The sequence below is a fragment of the Spinacia oleracea genome, chromosome 3 (assembly GCF_020520425.1).
Source record: "Spinacia oleracea cultivar Varoflay chromosome 3, BTI_SOV_V1, whole genome shotgun sequence".
Classification (NCBI taxonomy): Eukaryota; Viridiplantae; Streptophyta; class Magnoliopsida; order Caryophyllales; family Amaranthaceae; genus Spinacia; species Spinacia oleracea.
Window position 1 is genome coordinate 105,752,989 of NC_079489.1, and position 18,733 is coordinate 105,771,721.

Sequence of the window (18,733 nt, forward strand, 5' to 3'; positions counted from 1 at the left end):
TCAGTTTTGTACTGACTTTTTCAGGAACAAGTTTTCTTTGCCCAATTGTGGACGGTTACCCCAGTGTTTTAGGTGATCAGCCTAATTTGGGGCGCTAATCTAGGCCACTCCTCAGGCCGTCAGCCGATTAGTCTATTGTGACGCCATCAAATGAGAAGGCGTCCATATTGAATGACTGCTTTTATTGAGTCACTTTTTTCATTTTTACGTCTTTATTATGGCTAATTAATCTAGGCCACTTCTCAGGCCGTCGTTCAATTAGTCACTTGTGACGCCATCAAGTGAGAGGGCGTCGATGTCGAGTGACTACTTTAATTGAGTCAATTTCTTGCGTTCGTTATATGAGTTTGAGTTCTTTGCGCGATGTGTGGCTTAGACCATAATGATAATAAGAGTATCAGAGTTTTGATAGGAAGAATATTATCATAGAGTTTATATTTAGCTAGGCAGCAAAAGTAGATTGGTCGTTTTGTAGGCGCACATTACAGGCCGTTTTGTTGGCTCTTACATAATTGTTAGGCCGTTTTGTAGACGCACATTACATAAAGTAATCTGACTAGTCTATTGAAATTCTATTCCTTAGCCACTTTGTGAGGTAGCAGTCTCTTGCTTGCTGTTGATCTCCATGTATAGTCCCGATTGCTCCGTCATCACACACATGCTTCAGGAGCATGAGATGGGTGACGACCACTGCCTTTATCTTGTTCAAAGTGGGACGTCCCAAAATGCAATTGTAAGTCGTCAAGTGTTTGACGATTAGGAAGTCCACACCCATCTTTCGTCCATCCTTACGTCCTCCTATCCGTACTGGCAAGTTGATGACGCCCACCGGGTGTATGATGCTTCCTCCAAAGCCAATGATAGGGTAGTCGATGCTCTCGATGGTCTTAGGGTCGTGAGCTAGGCGTCTTAGGCACTCCATGCTCATTATATCAGATGAAATTCATGTATCTATCAAGATGCACTTTACTTTCATGTTAGAGATTTTAATCTCGACCACGAGAGGGTCGTCATGCGGAGTGTCTACACGTCCTCCATCTGATTCGCATATTTCTATCCGAGGGAATAGGTCCACTGGTGACTTAACATTACTTAACCTAGACGGCTGGCATAATCTTTCTGTCCCCTCATGGTGAGTCCTCCAGAAGCTGGTCCTCCTGATATGACAGCTACAAATCCCCCTTCGCTGTGATTTCCTTCTGTAGCTGACACAGGTGACTTGTTTTTCTTATATTGGTTTTTTCCCGTGCCGTGAGTGCTTCTTTGCAGATAGTTCTTCAGGTGCCCCTTGGAAGCTAGGCCATCAAGGGCTATCTTCAGGCTTCTGCAATCCTTGGTGTCATGACCTATATCTTCGTGGAACTGGCAATACAGCTTAGGATCTCGACTCTCAGCAGGAGACTTCATTGGAAAGGGTCGTTCAAGATCGAACTTGGTCCCTATGTCCACTAAGATTGTGAGAAGGTCTGTATTTTATTCAAAATATTCTCTCTCTTGCGGCCGTCCTCTCTTTTGCCCGGGAGAATTGGTATCATGTTCTTTCGAAAGAGCCCAAGTACCATATATTCGTGGGACTTTCCTGTCTATCGAAATTCTCTTTCTTCCCCGAGGAGTCTGTTGCCTCTCCAGCCTTTCCATCCTTGGACGCACTGCATGTCTCTCTTGCATGAATAAAGCCTTCGGCCTCGTCCAAGACTTCTGCCATCGTTCGCACACTTTTCTTAACCAAGTCAAATTTGAATGATCCCTTCTTCAGTCCTCTGATAAAATTATCGAAGGAGACGCCATCGGGCAGATATGGGATCTGTCCTGCTTCCAAATTTAAACGTTTAACATAGCTTCGCAAAGACTCGTCTTTCCCTTGTTGAATGCGTCCCAAGTGCATGCTTGTTTTCCTTTCTTCCTTGTATTCCATGAACCTGGTGGAAAACAAGGTTTGCAGCTCGTTAAAGGAAGCAATTGATCTTGGGGGCAGCCGTTCGAACCATTTGGACGCTACTCCTTTAAGGCTAGCTGGGAAGTATTTGCACCAACTGGCTTCATCGGTTCCTCGAACATACATGTGGTGACGGTATGCAACTGAAGGAAATAATGCCCTTGGTCCAAGTATGCATTCTATGTTAAGTCTAATAAATGCGGTTCAGTATTAATTAACAAGTTAATAATTCAGTGAGATCAAGTGAGCTGAATGCCTAGCTAGAGGCCGCTTCAGTTCAAGTGGAATTAATGATATTAATCCACAGCTTACTCTTGACTGAACCCGTAGGGTCACACAAATAGTACGTAAACGGATCAAGTATCTAATGGCATTAGATACTCTATCTATGAATATTCGGAACCGACGGATCTTGGTTTCAGTGGGAGCTAAGATCGTCACAGGCAAGGAATGAATACTCCGGAAACGATGATATTGCCGGAAACGGAAATATGGATCGTATCGGAAATATAAATATTATCCAAGTCGTAGATGTTGCCGGAAACGGAAACATGGTACGTATCGGAAAATATTATCGGAAATGGAAATATTGCCAGAATCGGGAATATTGCCGGAAACGGAAATATTGTCAGAATCGGAAATATTATCGGAATCGGAAAATAATTCCGGAAACGGAAATATTAAATATTTGTTCGAAACGGAAATTAATTCCGGAATCGGAAATATTGAATATTGTTCGTATCGGAAATGAATTCCGGAATCGGAAATTTAATCGGAAGCGCATCGTACGAATAAGCATCGGACGAGGCCTGCCGGACGAGGCCCAGCACGAAGCCAGGCCATCGCCCAGCAAGCCAAGCGCGCCGCACAAACAGCCACGCCAGGCCCAGCGCAAGGCCAGGCCCAGCAGGCTGCGCGCAGCGCGCACAGCGCGCACAGCACGCAGCGCGCACAGCACGCGCAGCGCGCAGCGCGCGCGGGCGCTGAGTGGGCTGCTGCTCGCGCGCACGCATGAGGCCCATCGTGGCTGTCGTGCATGTGTGTGCAAGTGTTTGTGTTCGTGCACGTTTCCTAAAACATGCAGAGTTCGGTTAATGATTAAATTCCTAATTCTATTTGATAAATTAATTAAATTAGAGTTCTTGTAGGATTCTAGGTTTGATTAATTTGTATCTGAATAGGATTTCGATTCCCTTTCCATACCGCTATAAATATGAGGCTAGGGCTCACAATTTATAACACAAGTTTCAAAGTATTCAAAGTGAGTTTTTTGAGAGAAAAATTCAGTCACACATTTGCCTATAAAGTGCCGAAAATAATAGTACCTTAAGGGCGATTCTAGTTGGTCAATCTTAAGGCGGATCCGGACGTGCTGTGGACTATCTACGGAGGGACGACACTTGGAGTCCTAAAGACTTGTTCTTGTTCGGTTCGGGCGCAGCTAGGGAAGGCACGCAACAAAGAGTATGCATCTGTTCTATGCTAAATGATTATGTGTAAATAATATGTTTTCCTGGGTTTATGGTTTTTCCGCATGATTTATGAATTGTCATATGTATCATAACCTAACAGTGGTATCACGAGCCCCTTATTATTTTCATAATCTAAATTGCATTAACATGGTTAAATATTACAAATTTGCAAGAATTAAAAGGGGTGATTAATTTTCGTAATTGTTAATTAATTGCAAATTGCGTTTATTTAATTATACGTACGCAGTTTTTCGGCAGTTTCTTCGTTACTCATCCGAATTGAGTGATTTTTGTGTCAATTCCACATGTAAAAGGCATTCTAAAACTTTGACAAAAATAGTATTTTTCTGCCGAACCCAGAATTCTCAAATTCGAAGCCTAACTATGACTTTTCGAAGGTTTTAGTTTTTCGAATGCAAAATTTAGTAAATTTAAGATGTTAAATTAAATATTTGCGATTCTTGTTGATAAATCTTGAATTTTTGATTGACCTACTGCATATGTTTAACAAGCTTGAATGCCTAGTCTTGTTAATTATGCAATCTAATTTGTAATTATGATTAATTTGTTGAAAATTAGAATAATTTAGAATTAATTTGATTTTCATAATTAATTGTAATTTAATTAGAAACCTATGATTAAAAACCACCATAAAAATTGTAAATTTATGATAAATTTTAAATTTTTATGACCTAGACTTGAATCCATAACAATCGGAAATCAATTGGATAATAAATTTTCGATTTTTTCGCCCTAAAATTATGAAATTAATATTATTTATTAATTTGTCATTAATTTTAAATATAAATTTTAAATTTTTATGCGATTCGTTCATAAAACTTGCACGCACGAAGCAATGGACGCTTCGTGTTACCCTTAAGGGGTGTTGTATAATGCGGGCATGCGACGACGAGCAAGGGAGCTCGTCGCCCGTGCGGCACGAATGCAATGAGCAAGGGCGTAGTGCACGAGCACAAGGCAGCAGCCCTGCCTTGTGTCGTGTGCCACGACCAATGGACGAATGGGCATGGGCGTAGGGCGAGCCAAGGCAGTCGCGTGTGGGCAGCAAGCGAGCTGCGCCACAACGCGCGCTGCCTCGCACAAGAGCGCGCAGCCTCGCGCGCAGCGAGCGCAAGCTCGCGTGCCACGAGCGCTGCGCCTAGCATTGCTCGCGCGCACAGCGAGCGATGTCGCCCGCCCAGCGAGCGATGTCGCGCGCCCAGCGAGCGATGGCTCGCGCGCACAGCGAGCGATGTCGCCCGCCCAGCGAGCGATGTCGCGCGCCCAGCGAGCGATGGCTCGCGCGCCCAGCGAGCGATGGCTCGCGCGCCCAGCGAGCGATGGCTCGCGCGCCCAGCGAGCGATGTCGCGCGCGCACTGCGAGCGATAGCCCGCGTGCGATGAGCGCTGGCGCGCGCAGCGAGCACCAATGCGTGCGGAGGCTTGCGATAGGGATGCAGCAGCTATGCGACGAGCGCATGGGCTGCGCGCGCATGGCCAGCGATGGCTGTGTGCGTGCGGCCCATGGGCGTGCTACGCGTAGGGTGTTTGCGTTACGATTAGATCGTTTTGAATGTTTAATTTGAAAATTTCAGTTCACGTAATTTTAATTAATTTTAAAATTAATAATTTAAATTATTTTCTTGGATTTTAATTTTGAATATTATAATTATAATAAATGTTATTTATTCTAATTATTTTACTAAAATTAAAATCATGAATTAATTTAAATGCGACTGAAATTAAATTAAACTTTTTGGATTCAACTATAAATTTATATGAGCTTTAAATTTTAATTAAATTTGTATGTTTCCGGTTAGACTAGAAATACATTTTTATGTTTAAAATTGGTAAAGCATATGAATTTATTGGTTTAAGTGGGAGCGCTTTTTAGTCATAAACTCTTGATTAGGTCTACAAATCCTTAAGGTTAAAACAACTTGATTAGAATTAATAAGGACTGAATAATTGGTAGATTATTGATGCCCTTGATTAATTGCTGCAAATGTTTACGTGATGCATAATGTGTTTTACTAACCAGCTATGTGGGCCATTCATGATAATGAATGGGTGATTGGTATATATTGTATATGTACTGTTTTGCAGGTTATGAAGTGACTAGTATGGCCCAAATAGGATAGAAAATATGGTCTGCGTACCATTAATTTGAATGTAATTGGTCTAAAGTACCAAAGTTATTTTTCAATTCAAATATGGTCTGCGAACCATCAAATAGTTGTAATTAGTTATAGCTTATCCTATTTGAAGAAAATGGTGCCTCCCACGGAGATTTTCAAGACGGACTTTGAAGTCAAAGCTTCAAGATGAAGTCGGGCCATACTAGATCACAAATATCTTATGCATGTTTTAAGTTATTTATTGTTTTAAATATGTCTTAAAATGCATGAGATCAAAAGCATGATTATGTTGCATGATTAAGGATTTTAGTTCACTTAAAATCTAACCAACATAGTAAGAGCCTTAAGTTCCAAACTTAAAAATTGAGTTAAAAGTTGCCATGCCAAAATATACACTTGCTTGGATATCCTTTACATCAATCTAGTAATAGTTTTCGCTCAGCGAGGTGTTACTTATTGGTCCTAAAGGGGCAAGGTACACAAATAATTGTGAGTACATGTTAGTTTTGGTGAAACTCAACGATATAAGTAAGGAGTCCTTTTATGTCGTGGCAAATTCGATAGGTTTACCTAATAAGTTCTTAGACGTACCTATCAACCAAGAATAGTTTCTAGACTATTAGCAAAAGGCTTTTGCTTACCTAAGATGTTCTAGGATTAAGTCCACAAACTGTGCTTAGTTCTTCAATGATTTTAGGATCTTGGAATCATTTTATTCACACCTGCCGGAACACATAAATTGAATAAAATGCTTAATAAACATTGAATTATGCATGTATGCTAGAATTTAAGTTTATTAAGAGAAACTGTGAATGGTTATTTATTTGTTTATTCTTTTCAATTGTAGTTTTTAATATGGCAAACAACAATTCATTCAACATTCGATCAATTCTCGAAAAGGAGAAGTTGAACGGGAAAAACTTCCTTGACTGGCAAAGGAACTTGCAAATAGTTCTTATGCAGGAAGAAAAGGAGTATGTCCTAGATGAGGCGATGCCCGAAGCTGCAGGCGACGGGGTCACTCAGGCAGCCCTCAATCGTTGGATTGATGCCAACAAGGATGTGAAATGTCTAATGCTCGCCACCATGAGTGCGGATCTGCAGAAAACGTTCATCAACTCAGATGCTTTCACAATCATTAGTGAGTTGAAGAACATGTTCCAAGATCTGGCTCGAGTCGAAAGATTCGAGACTCATAGGCAAATTCTTGAGACCAAGCTTAAGAAAGGCGAGCCCGTAAGTCCACATGTTCTCAAAATGATTGGACTCATTGAGAATATGAGTCGGCTGGATCAGCAATTTTCTCAGGAAATGGCTATAGACACCATCCTCCATTCTCTTCATAGCGGGTATGATCAGTTCAAACTGAACTACAGTATGAATAGTCTGGACAAAACGCTCACTGAGCTTCACGGTATGCTGAAGACCGCTGAAAAGACGCTCAAAAGTGATAAGCAGGATGTGCTTATGGTGCGTGGGGGCAAGTTCAAGAAATCTGGAAAGAAGAGGAATGCTAAGAAAGGTGGCAACAAAGCCAGCCCAACTAAGCAAACTGGCGCCAAATCTGCAAAGAGAAAGGTCAGTCAACCCACTTCTGAATCCGAATGCTTCTACTGCAAGAAGAAGGGGCATTGGAAGAGAGATTGCTTGAAGCTAAAGGAAGATCAGAAGAACGGAACAGTCGTTCCATCTTCAGGTATTTTCGTTATAGACTGTATACTTGCTAATTCAACTTCTTGGGTATTAGATACTGGTTGTGGCTCACACTTATGTTCCAATCCACAGGGACTAAGAAGAAGTAGAAAGTTAAGCAAGGGTGAAGTCGACCTACGAGTGGGAAATGGAGCACGGATTGCTGCATTAGCTGTAGGAACTTACTATTTGTCGTTGCCCTCCGGGCTAGTTTTGGAACTGGAAGAGTGTTTCCATGTTCCAAGTCTTACTAAAAACATCATTTCAGTTTCTTGCTTAGATGCTAAGGGATTTTCCTTTCTAATAAAAGACAATAGTTGTTCGTTTTATTTTAAAGAGATGTTTTATGGATCTGCTAGATTAGTCAATGGACTTTATTTATTAGATCACGACAAACAAGTATATAACATAAATACCAAAAGGGCCAAAAAGGATGATTCAGATCTCACCTATCTGTGGCATTGTCGATTAGGCCATATAAACTTGAAACGCTTAGAAAGACTTCAAAGGGAAGGAATTCTAGAACCATTTGACTTAGAGGATTATGGTAAATGCGAATCATGTTTACTTGGCAAAATGACAAAGCAACCTTTCTCTAAAGTTGGAGAAAGAGCAAATGAACTATTGGGTTTAATCCATACAGATGTATGTGGACCAATGAGTACAAATGCTAGAGGTGGTTTCAGCTACTTTATCACTTTCACTGATGACTTCAGTAGGTATGGTTATGTCTACCTAATGAAGCATAAGTCTGAATCCTTTGACAAATTCAAGGAATTTCAGAGTGAAGTAGAGAATCAATTAGGCAAGAAGATTAAGGCACTGCGGTCTGAGAGAGGCGGTGAATATCTGAGCTATGAATTTGATGACCATCTGAAAGAATGTGGAATTCTATCAGAATTGACTCCTCCTGGAACACCACAATGGAACGGTGTGTCAGAACGGAGGAACAGAACCTTGCTAGACATGGTCAGGTCAATGATGGGTCAGGCCGAACTTCCATTAGAATTTTGGGGACATGCACTAAATACACCTGCACTCACTATAAATAGAGCTCCGTCTAAAGCTGTCGAAAAGACTCCATACGAATTATGGTTTGGAAAGCCTCCAAATGTGTCTTTTCTTAAGATTTGGGGATGTGAAGTATACGTCAAACGATTAATTTCAGACAAACTTCATCCAAAATCTGACAAATGTATCCTTGTGGGCTATCCAAAGGAAACAAAGGGGTATTACTTCTACAATACATCTGAGAACAAAGTGTTTGTTGCTCGAGATGGTGTCTTTTTGGAGAAGGATCACATTTCCAAAATGACAAGTGGGAGAAAAGTAGACCTCGAAGAAATTCGAGTCGAACAACAAACTCTAGAGAATGCTCAAGATGACATTCAGGATGAAACTCAGAGATCTTTAGAAGAATCTGGTGAGAATCATGGTCAATCTAGAAATGTTACCCCGCGTAGATCGCAAAGATATAGATCTCAACCGGAAAGGTACTTAGGTATTTTGACGAACGAGAGCTATGACGTTCTATTACTTGAAAGTGATGAACCTGCGACTTACAAGCAAGCTATGACGAGCCCTAGCTCCAAGCAATGGCAAGAAGCCATGCAATCTGAATTAGACTCCATGTCTGAAAACCAAGTATGGGATTTGGTCGATTTGCCAGATGGCTACCAAGCCATTGGAAGCAAATGGGTTTTCAAACTGAAAAAGGACAAGGATGGGAAACTTGAAGTTTTCAAAGCTAGATTGGTTGCAAAAGGTTACAGGCAAGTCCACGGTGTGGATTACGATGAAACCTTTTCACCAGTTGCAATGCTAAAGTCTATTCGAATAATGTTAGCAATCGCTGCATATTACGATTACGAAATATGGCAGATGGATGTCAAAACTGCTTTCTTAAACGGCGTTTTAACAGAAACTGTGTTTATGACACAGCCTGAAGGTTTTGAGGATCCAAAGAATGCTAAAAAGGTATGCAAGCTAAAGAAGTCAATCTACGGATTGAAGCAGGCATCCAGGAGCTGGAATATACGTTTTGATGAAGCAGTCAGTGACTTTGGTTTCATCAAGAACGCGGACGAATCTTGTGTATACAAGAAGGTCAGTGGGAGCAAAATTGCTTTCCTAGTATTATATGTCGACGACATATTGCTTATCGGAAATGACATTCCTATGTTGAACTCTGTCAAGATTTGGCTTGGGAAATGTTTTTCGATGAAGGATCTAGGAGAAGCACAGTACATATTGGGCATCAAGATTTACAGAGATAGATCTAAAAGGATGATTGGACTTAGTCAAAGCACTTATATCAATAAGGTGCTTGATAGGTTCAAGATGGCGGACTCCAAGCGAGGCTACCTACCCATGTCTCATGGAATGACTCTAAGCAAGACTCAGTGCCCAAAAACACTTGATGAGCGTAGACGAATGAATGGGATTCCATATGCATCATTGATTGGTTCAATAATGTATGCTATGATATGTACACGCCCGGATGTTGCGTACGCACTCAGTGCTACGAGCAGATACCAGTCAGACCCAGGAGAGGCGCATTGGACTGCTGCCAAGAATATTCTGAAATACCTGAAAAGGCACAAAGATGACTTCCTGGTCTATGGTGGAGATGATGAATTAATTGTTAAAGGCTATACGGACGCAAGTTTCCAAACCGACAAAGATGATTTCAGATCACAGTCTGGGTTTGTCTTCTGCCTCAACGGAGGAGCAGTAAGCTGAAAAAGTGCTAAGCAAAGCACCATTGCGGATTCTACAACTGAAGCGGAGTACATTGCTGCACATGAAGCAGCAAAGGAAGCTATATGGCTAAGGAAGTTCATAGGAGAACTTGGTGTAGTCCCCTCCATTAAAGGACCAATAGCCCTGTATTGTGATAATAACGGAGCTATTGCACAGGCAAAAGAGCCTAGACACCACCAGAGAGTCAAGCATGTACTTCGTAGATTTCACCTTCTACGAGAGTTCGTTGAAAGAAAAGAAGTCGAGATAAGCAAAATTGGAACTGATGACAACATATCAGATCCATTAACTAAACCTCTGCCGCAGGCGAAGCACAACTCGCACACTGCAGCTATGGGAATCAAGCATATTGGAGAATGGCTTTGATGTCTCTGTTTAATGTTTTAAAGTTTTAGAGTTTAAATCTTTGTAAAACATTATCGGTTAATCATTCACAATAAATGAAAAGAATTCATTTTTCCATTTAATTTGTGGTTTATTAAATGATGAGTCCCTTCAATTTGACAATATATTCAAGATAGACTGTCAGGACCAGTCCTGTGACTAAGAAATGTCTATCAAGTGAACTTGAATGTCAAAGGTTGAAAATGGTCCCTAATCGGAGTTTTCTATAAAATTGGACGCATAGAAAACGTTAGACGACTAGAATGCAAGATGACTAGTAGTTCTGTTTCTTGAACTATGTGGACATGGCAATGTCATAATCATTTGCATAGATACTTACTTTGGGAAGACTAGTATCGGACAAGACCTATGAAACTTTACTGTAAGAGATGAAAGTCTGTCATAAGTAAATTTCATTAAATTATTAGACACTAAATCCTCAATACCTGAGTGATTTGAGATTACTTGTTTGAGAACTGGTTGCTTTGACGTTGACCAACCGTCGCACCGTAAAAGGAGGCTATAAAGGCAACGCTCAGGTAATCACCTATCAAACGAAGTCTAATCTCAAGATCGCAAGATTGGGATTGTCCTCCCATAAATCGGGATGAGATGCTTAAAAGTTGTACAAGGCCACTCGGAGAGCTAGAAACTGTGAAATGCATGGCCGTGCTCGGATGAATCATAGGCTATGATTATCTGTTTATTTGATCAGTTGAACTCTGAAACCGAGGAACACCTCTGGACATAATAAGGATGACAACTCTTACCTTATGTTCAAGAGCAAGCATCGAGTGACAAAGGAATTAGGAAATGCACACTTGTCCCTAAGGACAAGTGGGAGACTGAAGGAAATAATGCCCTTGGTCCAAGTATGCATTCTATGTTAAGTCTAATAAATGCGGTTCAGTATTAATTAACAAGTTAATAATTCAGTGAGATCAAGTGAGCTGAATGCCTAGCTAGAGGCCGCTTCAGTTCAAGTGGAATTAATGATATTAATCCACAGCTTACTCTTGACTGAACCCGTAGGGTCACACAAATAGTACGTAAATGGATCAAGTATCTAATGGCATTAGATACTCTATCTATGAATATTCGGAACCGACGGATCTTGGTTTCAGTGGGAGCTAAGATCGTCACAGGCAAGGAATGAATACTCCGGAAACGATGATATTGCCGGAAACGGAAATATGGATCGTATCGGAAATATAAATATTATCCAAGTCGTAGATGTTGCCGGAAACGGAAACATGGTACGTATCGGAAAATATTATCGGAAATGGAAATATTGCCAGAATCGGAAATATTGCCGGAAACGGAAATATTGTCAGAATCGGAAATATTATCGGAATCTTTCCGGAAACGGAAATATTAAATATTTGTTCGAAACGGAAATTAATTCCGGAATCGGAAATATTGAATATTGTTCGTATCGGAAATGAATTCCGGAATCGGAAATTTAATCGGAAGCGCATCGTACGAATAAGCATCGGACGAGGCCTGCCGGACGAGGCCCAGCACGAAGCCAGGCCATCGCCCAGCAAGCCAAGCGCGCCGCACAAACAGCCACGCCAGGCCCAGCGCAAGGCCAGGCCCAGCAGGCTGCGCGCAGCGCGCAGCGCGCACAGCGCGCACAGCACGCAGCGCGCACAGCACGCGCAGCGCGCAGCGCGCGCGGGCGCTGAGTGGGCTGCTGCTCGCGCGCACGCATGAGGCCCATCGTGGCTGTCGTGCATGTGTGTGCAAGTGTTTGTGTTCGTGCACGTTTCCTAAAACATGCAGAGTTCGGTTAATGATTAAATTCCTAATTCTATTTGATAAATTAATTAAATTAGAGTTCTTGTAGGATTCTAGGTTTGATTAATTTGTATCTGAATAGGATTTCGATTCCCTTTCCATACCGCTATAAATATGAGGCTAGGGCTCACAATTTATAACACAAGTTTCAAAGTATTCAAAGTGAGTTTTTTGAGAGAAAAATTCAGTCACACATTTGCCTATAAAGTGCCGAAAATAATAGTACCTTAAGGGCGATTCTAGTTGGTCAATCTTAAGGCGAATCCGGACGTGCTGTGGACTATCTACGGAGGGACGACACTTGGAGTCCTAAAGACTTGTTCTTGTTCGGTTCGGGCGCAGCTAGGGAAGGCACGCAACAAAGAGTATGCATCTGTTCTATGCTAAATGATTATGTGTAAATAATATGTTTTCCTGGGTTTATGGTTTTTCCGCATGATTTATGAATTGTCATATGTATCATAACCTAACAGCAACTAGGTGCATGTCTGGCTCTGTAGTACCGTCATAAGCTTCAATGGTAGGAGCTTTGACTTTAGGTTCTTTCGGGGCGCTCATTATTGAAGGAAACATGTCCTTCACCCAAGGTGCATTAAATCTAATACCAAGGTTCAGATTAATTGCGAACAATTAATTCAGTGAGATCAAGTGATCAGAACAGCTAGCTGGAGCAATGCTTCCGATCAGTGAGTTCTAATGAATATTAAGCTCACAACTTACTCTTGACTGAACCTACAAGGTCACACCAATGGCATGTAACAGATCATCGAATTAAATGAATCGGAAATTCATTTAATAGCTTTTCGGGAATTAGTTTTGGAAAACGTAATATACGATACGACCTTGCATCGAAATCGTATATCGTATCGCGAATATTCGTGCGCTGGGCGAAACAAATAATCGTATCGTACGACGGTGATTCTTCGGATACGATACGATAAATAATAGCCGTAGGGCATTAGTCGCGAATACGAAGAGCATCGGAGCTGTCGGCCCGTCGAGCCAAGCGCGCAAGGCCCAACGAACCAGCGAGCTCAAGAGCAAACGAGCATGCCAGCCCGCGCGGCGTGGTAGCGCGCGCACTAACACGCAGAAGCGCAGCAGCGAGGCAGCGAGGCGGCGAGGCCCATGGCCTTTGCTGCTGAAGGAAATATGTCCTTCACCCAAGGTGCATTAAGTCTAATACCAAGGTTCAGATTAATTGCGAACAATTAATTCAGTGACATAAAGTGATCGGAACAGCTAGCTGGAGCAATTCTTCCGATCAGTGAGTTTTAAAGGATATTGAACTCACAACTTACTCTTGACTGAACCTACAAGGTCACACCAATGACACGTAACAGATCACCGGATTAAATGAATCGGAAATTCATTTAATAGCTTTTCGGGAATTAGTTGGAAATGTATTATACGATACGACCTTTGTCGAAATCGTATATCGTATCGCGAGTATTCGTAAGCTGGGCGACACGAATAAATCGTATCGTACGACAGTGATTCATCGTATACGAAACGATAAATAATATATCGGAAATATATTAAATCGCGAATACGAAGGGCATCGGAGTTGCCGGCCCGTCGAGCCAAGCACGTAAGCGTGCAAGGCCCAACGAGCCAGCAAGCTCGCGAGCAAAGGCGAACAAGGCCAGCCCATTGGGCGCGAGCACGCAACAACACGCAACAGCGCACAGCAGCGACGAGCGAGCAAGGCCCACGGCCCAGCTGCTCGGCGCGCGCGTTGTGGGCTTCGACCTGCAGTGTGTCGCTGGGCGCGGGCGTGCGGTCCGTGTGACTTGGCGTGCAAGGCTTGCTAGCCGGCCTTGCCTCTTGGCTTGGTCGGTTAGTAAGGTTATGTAAATAACCTTACAACCTAATTTCCAACTAAGCACAATTCATATTACTCAAACCCTAGAGACACAGAGAACCCTAATTCTCTCTATGCCTCCAAAAGTGAGTTCTTCCCAAAAGAAAAGTATCTTGATTAATTGTCTAAGCTACGATTATCAAGACGGATCTGATCGTGTCGGTGAACCAAGTAGAGGAACGACAAGTGGAGTTCTTTGTTCGTGTTCGTTGACATATTATTGTGAAAAACACGCTTCGAATGTAAGTTTGCTTAATCTGTGCTTTATACATGTTTCCTGGCTTTGGGGATTGTTCCGCACATGTTATTATGTTTAACTGTATTCCCCTACAGTGGTATCATGAGCCTTATGTATTCAAATCATGAATTAGCATGATTATTATTGTTTTGCATCTGTCGAAAATTTGGATTTTTTGTTGATTTTTGGAATTTTTTACGAATTATTGGATGAATTGCGTAATAATCAGGTCCGAAATCCAAAATCTTCGCTTTTTCGATTTTTAAAACCATAATCTGATGGAAAATGATTTTCTAATATCAACTCATGAGAATAGAATTGCGCAAACAGGCTTCGAAGTATCGTTTTTTGGGCGTTTTTGTTAATTTTTCATTAAAAATTAAAAGTGTCGGACAGTAATTCAATTAAAAGGTCGACATAAACTACTCGGAATTGCTTGAAATTTTTACACGATGTTTCTGGGTACATGCTTGATCTATGGTAAAAATTTCAGATTTTTCCGATAAGTATAAACCCTAATTTTTGCTTTCCCCAATTCGTAAAATTTGAAACCCTAATTGAATTTAAATTAATTTTGGTTTAATAATTCGGTTAATTGGGAAAGGGGATATAATTTCATGGGTCAGTGGCTAATTTTAAAAATTATTGGATTAAAATTTTGAATGGTTTCGTTAATTTTAATCGCACTTAAACCAAATTATTAAAAATCCGAAATTTAATTGTTTATGAACGATTTAAAGCTTCGGATTTTATTAATTAAAAGTTAAAACTTTAATGTTGATTCGATCGTTATTAGAAGTTTGAATATTTTTAGCCCTTGATTTATTAATTTTACGAAATTGGATTGTCGTTAAAGTTTATTAAATCGTTAAAAATCGTTGTTTTTCGAAAATAAAAATCGTAACTTTTTGAAAAATAAAATTAATGCAAGTTCGTGAATTAAATTTAATTTTAATTAAGTTGGTCTGTATTACGAACCAAAGGCACGAACATGAGCATGGTGGACGTATGGCTCGTCGAGCCATACGAGGCCATTGTGCTTGGACGAGGAAGGGGCAGGCGAGTGAGCTAGCGGGGCTACGACGAAGCGAGGCGCAAGCCTTGCAACGTCCAGCACACACAGGATGCACAACACGCAGCGCATAGGCAGCATAGCTGCGGGGACGCGAAGCGCGCGCGCGATGGGGCTGGGGGTGTGCGAGCCTTGCTCGTGCGCTCTTGGGCCTCACACAAGGCAAGGGCTGGGCGCAAGCCTAGCACGACTAAGTAATTGGACTTTTTTGTTAAAAATCGTTTAATTCGTTGGGCTTCGTATATTTGCATTAATTTGGGCTAACGGGATATTTAATTTAATATTTTATTTGCTTGGGTCGGGCCGCGAGTTTTAATTTAATATTTCATAATTAATTATCCGGAATAATTATTGGTTTGAGTGGGAGCCACTAAATGAAATTAAAATGAAATAATTATTTTAATTATTTTCGTAGATCGCATTATTTTAATTAAATTCAATTTTAATTAGAATAAAGTCTAAAGATTAATAATAAATTCAATCTTTTAGGACGCGTTTATGTGAACGTGAATTTTAATTAATTCACGTAAGTACTTGCATATTAATATGGGCCATTCGTTTTAGCATACGAATGGGTGAATGCATAGAATATATATTTTATGTAATGCAGGTACTCCAAGTGACTAGTATGGCCAATTTAGGATAGTTAAATACGGTCTGCGTACCGTTCTATCTTTGAATGTAAAGTTTTAAATATGGTCTGCGTACCATGGAAATTTTGATGTAATTTTATTATTTTCAAGTATTTCTAAGTTTAGAACTTTAAGTTACCATTTGAACGAAGATTCAAGACGATGCCAAGCTAACAAGGAGGTGATGAAGATTGGATGCTTCAAGACAAAAGTTTTGGGCCATACTAGATCACCATTTATTTATGCACTTCTATATATATATATATATATATTATGCGCGAATGTATGAATGTATGTATGCTTTGCATGAACAGGTTGTTTCCTATGAATCGATTAGTTTTAAGTTCACTTAATAATCGAACCAACACAGAAACAACTAGGTCCAAGTAATATTGAGTTTAAAAAATTGACTTCCAAATCAACACTTACAAAAATCTAGGGATCTAAGATAGTAGGTTTACGCTAAAGCGAGGTGCTATTTTAGTTGACTTAGGTGGTAAGGCGTCCTAAAGGAGCACGTTGATTGTGGTTACAACTCAAAAAACAATGGCATTAAGTTGTGGCAATGGGATAAATTATGGCATTAATTTATTAACCAAGAGTAATTTGGAGATTACTAGCAATAGGTTTTGCTTACCTGAAATCTTAAACTACTTAAGACATGCTAAAGCTGCTTAAGGATTTAGGACTTTTGGGGTCTTGGAATCGTTTCATTCATTTTGGCCAATGTTTTTTCTTTTTGCATGAATGAAATGTTTTAATAGCTTTAATGATTGTATGTTTTTGCTTTTATTTCAAAGTTATTGAATTGTATGAATGGCTATTTATTGCAAATTCTTTTCGATTGTACTAATCAAAATGGTCGCAAACATAACAACAATCATATCATCTGAAATTCTGGATGTCGAGTAAGACTTGACTAATTTTCTTGAATGGAAAGAGAAACTTGTCGAAGTTTTGAAAGTTAATGGAATACACTATGTCATTGAACAACCTTTCCCTAGCTATGATGCGCGAGGCATGACTCCTGAAAGGTACAGAAGTTGGGCACTTCACAAGTACCTTGTCACGGAGTTCATCCTTAAGTCTATCCCTGAGAGTTGGAGAGGGAGGTTCATTACTTTTGAACCTCAAGCTCTCCTAAGTAGCCTTGAGGATAAGTGTGCGGGTTTTCGACCCTTGTGCCAAACTAGTGGCAATGGGGTTGACGAATTGGCTAATTCGATGAGTGATCTCAAGCTCATAACCCCACGCAAGTCGTGCCTAGAAATTGAACTTCTGGAGGCACAAAGGCGCATCTACCCTGTCAAGATGGACAAAAACACATCAATTTGGTCTCATGTGGATATGATGTCTGGATTATTTTTCACAATTGAGAGACTTGGTGGTTCCGTCAATGAGTCGGTAGCTATTGCACTAGTGTTGAATTATCTTCATAAGGATTATGAGGGTTTTAAGATGAACTATCTCTTTCATCAGAAAGAGGGCACATTCTGTGAACTTGTGGAATTACTCATGAAATGCGAGAAAATCCTCAAGTTCAATCAAGACCCTTTGAATGTGAGTTGCACTAAATTCAAGAAAGTAGGCAAGGGGAAGAAAAGCAAGGATGCATCTTCGTCCACTCTCGGAGGGCATCTGGCGCCTTCCAAGAGCAAGATGAAGAGGAATGCTTCTCCTTCCACATCGCAATGCTTCAATTGTAGTGAAATTGGTCATTACAAGCGAGATTGCCCCAAACTAAAGGAAGAGAAGAAGGACGGAAACGTTGCTTCTCCTTCAGGTATGTATGTTATACATTGTAATCTTGCTAATTCTACTTCTTGGGTATTAGATACTGGTTGTGGCTCACACTTATGTTCCAATTCACAGGGACGAAGGAGAAGTAGAAGGCTTGATAAAGGCGAGTTGGATCTACGCGTGGGAAATGGAGCACGGATTGCTGCAGTAGCCGTAGGATCTTATTTTATTTCTTTGCCTAGTGGGTTTGTTTTGGAACTAGAAAACTGTTACTATGTTCCTAGTATCACCAAAAACATCATATCCGTTTCATGTTTGGATTCTAAAGGTTTTAGTTTTCAATTTAAAGACAATAGTTGTTCTTTTTCTTTGAATGGAATGTTTTATGGTTCAGCACAACAAGAAAACGGTCTTTATGTGCTAGATACGAGCAAACACATTTATAACATAAATACGAAAAAGGCTAAAACTGGTGATTCGGATCTCACATTTCTGTGGCATTGTCGATTAGGCCATATAAACATAAAGCGCATGGAATTACTTCAACGGAAAGGAATTCTAGAATCATTCGACTTAGAGAAGATTGATCAATGCGAATCTTGTTTACTTGGCAAAATGACAAAGCAACCTTTCTCAAAGGTGGGAGAAAGAGCAAGCGAACTACTAGGGATAATACATACGGACGTATGTGGGCCAATGAGTACGAAAGCTAGAGGTGAGTTCGGCTATTTCATAACGTTTACGGATGACTTCAGTAGATATGGCTATATTTACTTAATGAAGCACAAGTCTGAATCCTTTAAGAAATTCCGAGAATTTCAAAATGTAGTAGAGAATCAACATGGCAAGAAAATCAAAGCTCTAAGATCGGATCGAGGAGGTGAATATCTTAGCCACGAGTTTGATGACCATCTAAAAGAATGCGGTATTCTTTCTGAATTGACTGCTCCGGGGACACCTCAATGGAATGGAGTGTCGGAACAGAGAAATAGGACCTTACTC

The 18,733-nt window shown here is 40.7% G+C and overlaps 1 protein-coding gene across 1 annotated transcript; it reads right to left on the minus strand.

Moving 5' to 3' along the window:
- Positions 1-1,531: 1,531 nt before the first annotated feature.
- On the minus strand, positions 1,532-2,062 carry LOC110801835 (uncharacterized). The gene has a single exon (XM_022007244.2). The coding sequence runs from the start codon at positions 2,060-2,062 to the stop codon at positions 1,532-1,534; it is 531 nt and encodes a 176-aa protein (XP_021862936.2).
- Positions 2,063-18,733: the final 16,671 nt, after the last annotated feature.

Bases quoted from the DNA above. Each gene is read 5' to 3' on its own strand.
- LOC110801835 (XM_022007244.2), bottom strand. From the start codon at position 2,062: ATGTATGTTCGAGGAACCGATGAAGCCAGTTGGTGCAAATACTTCCCA.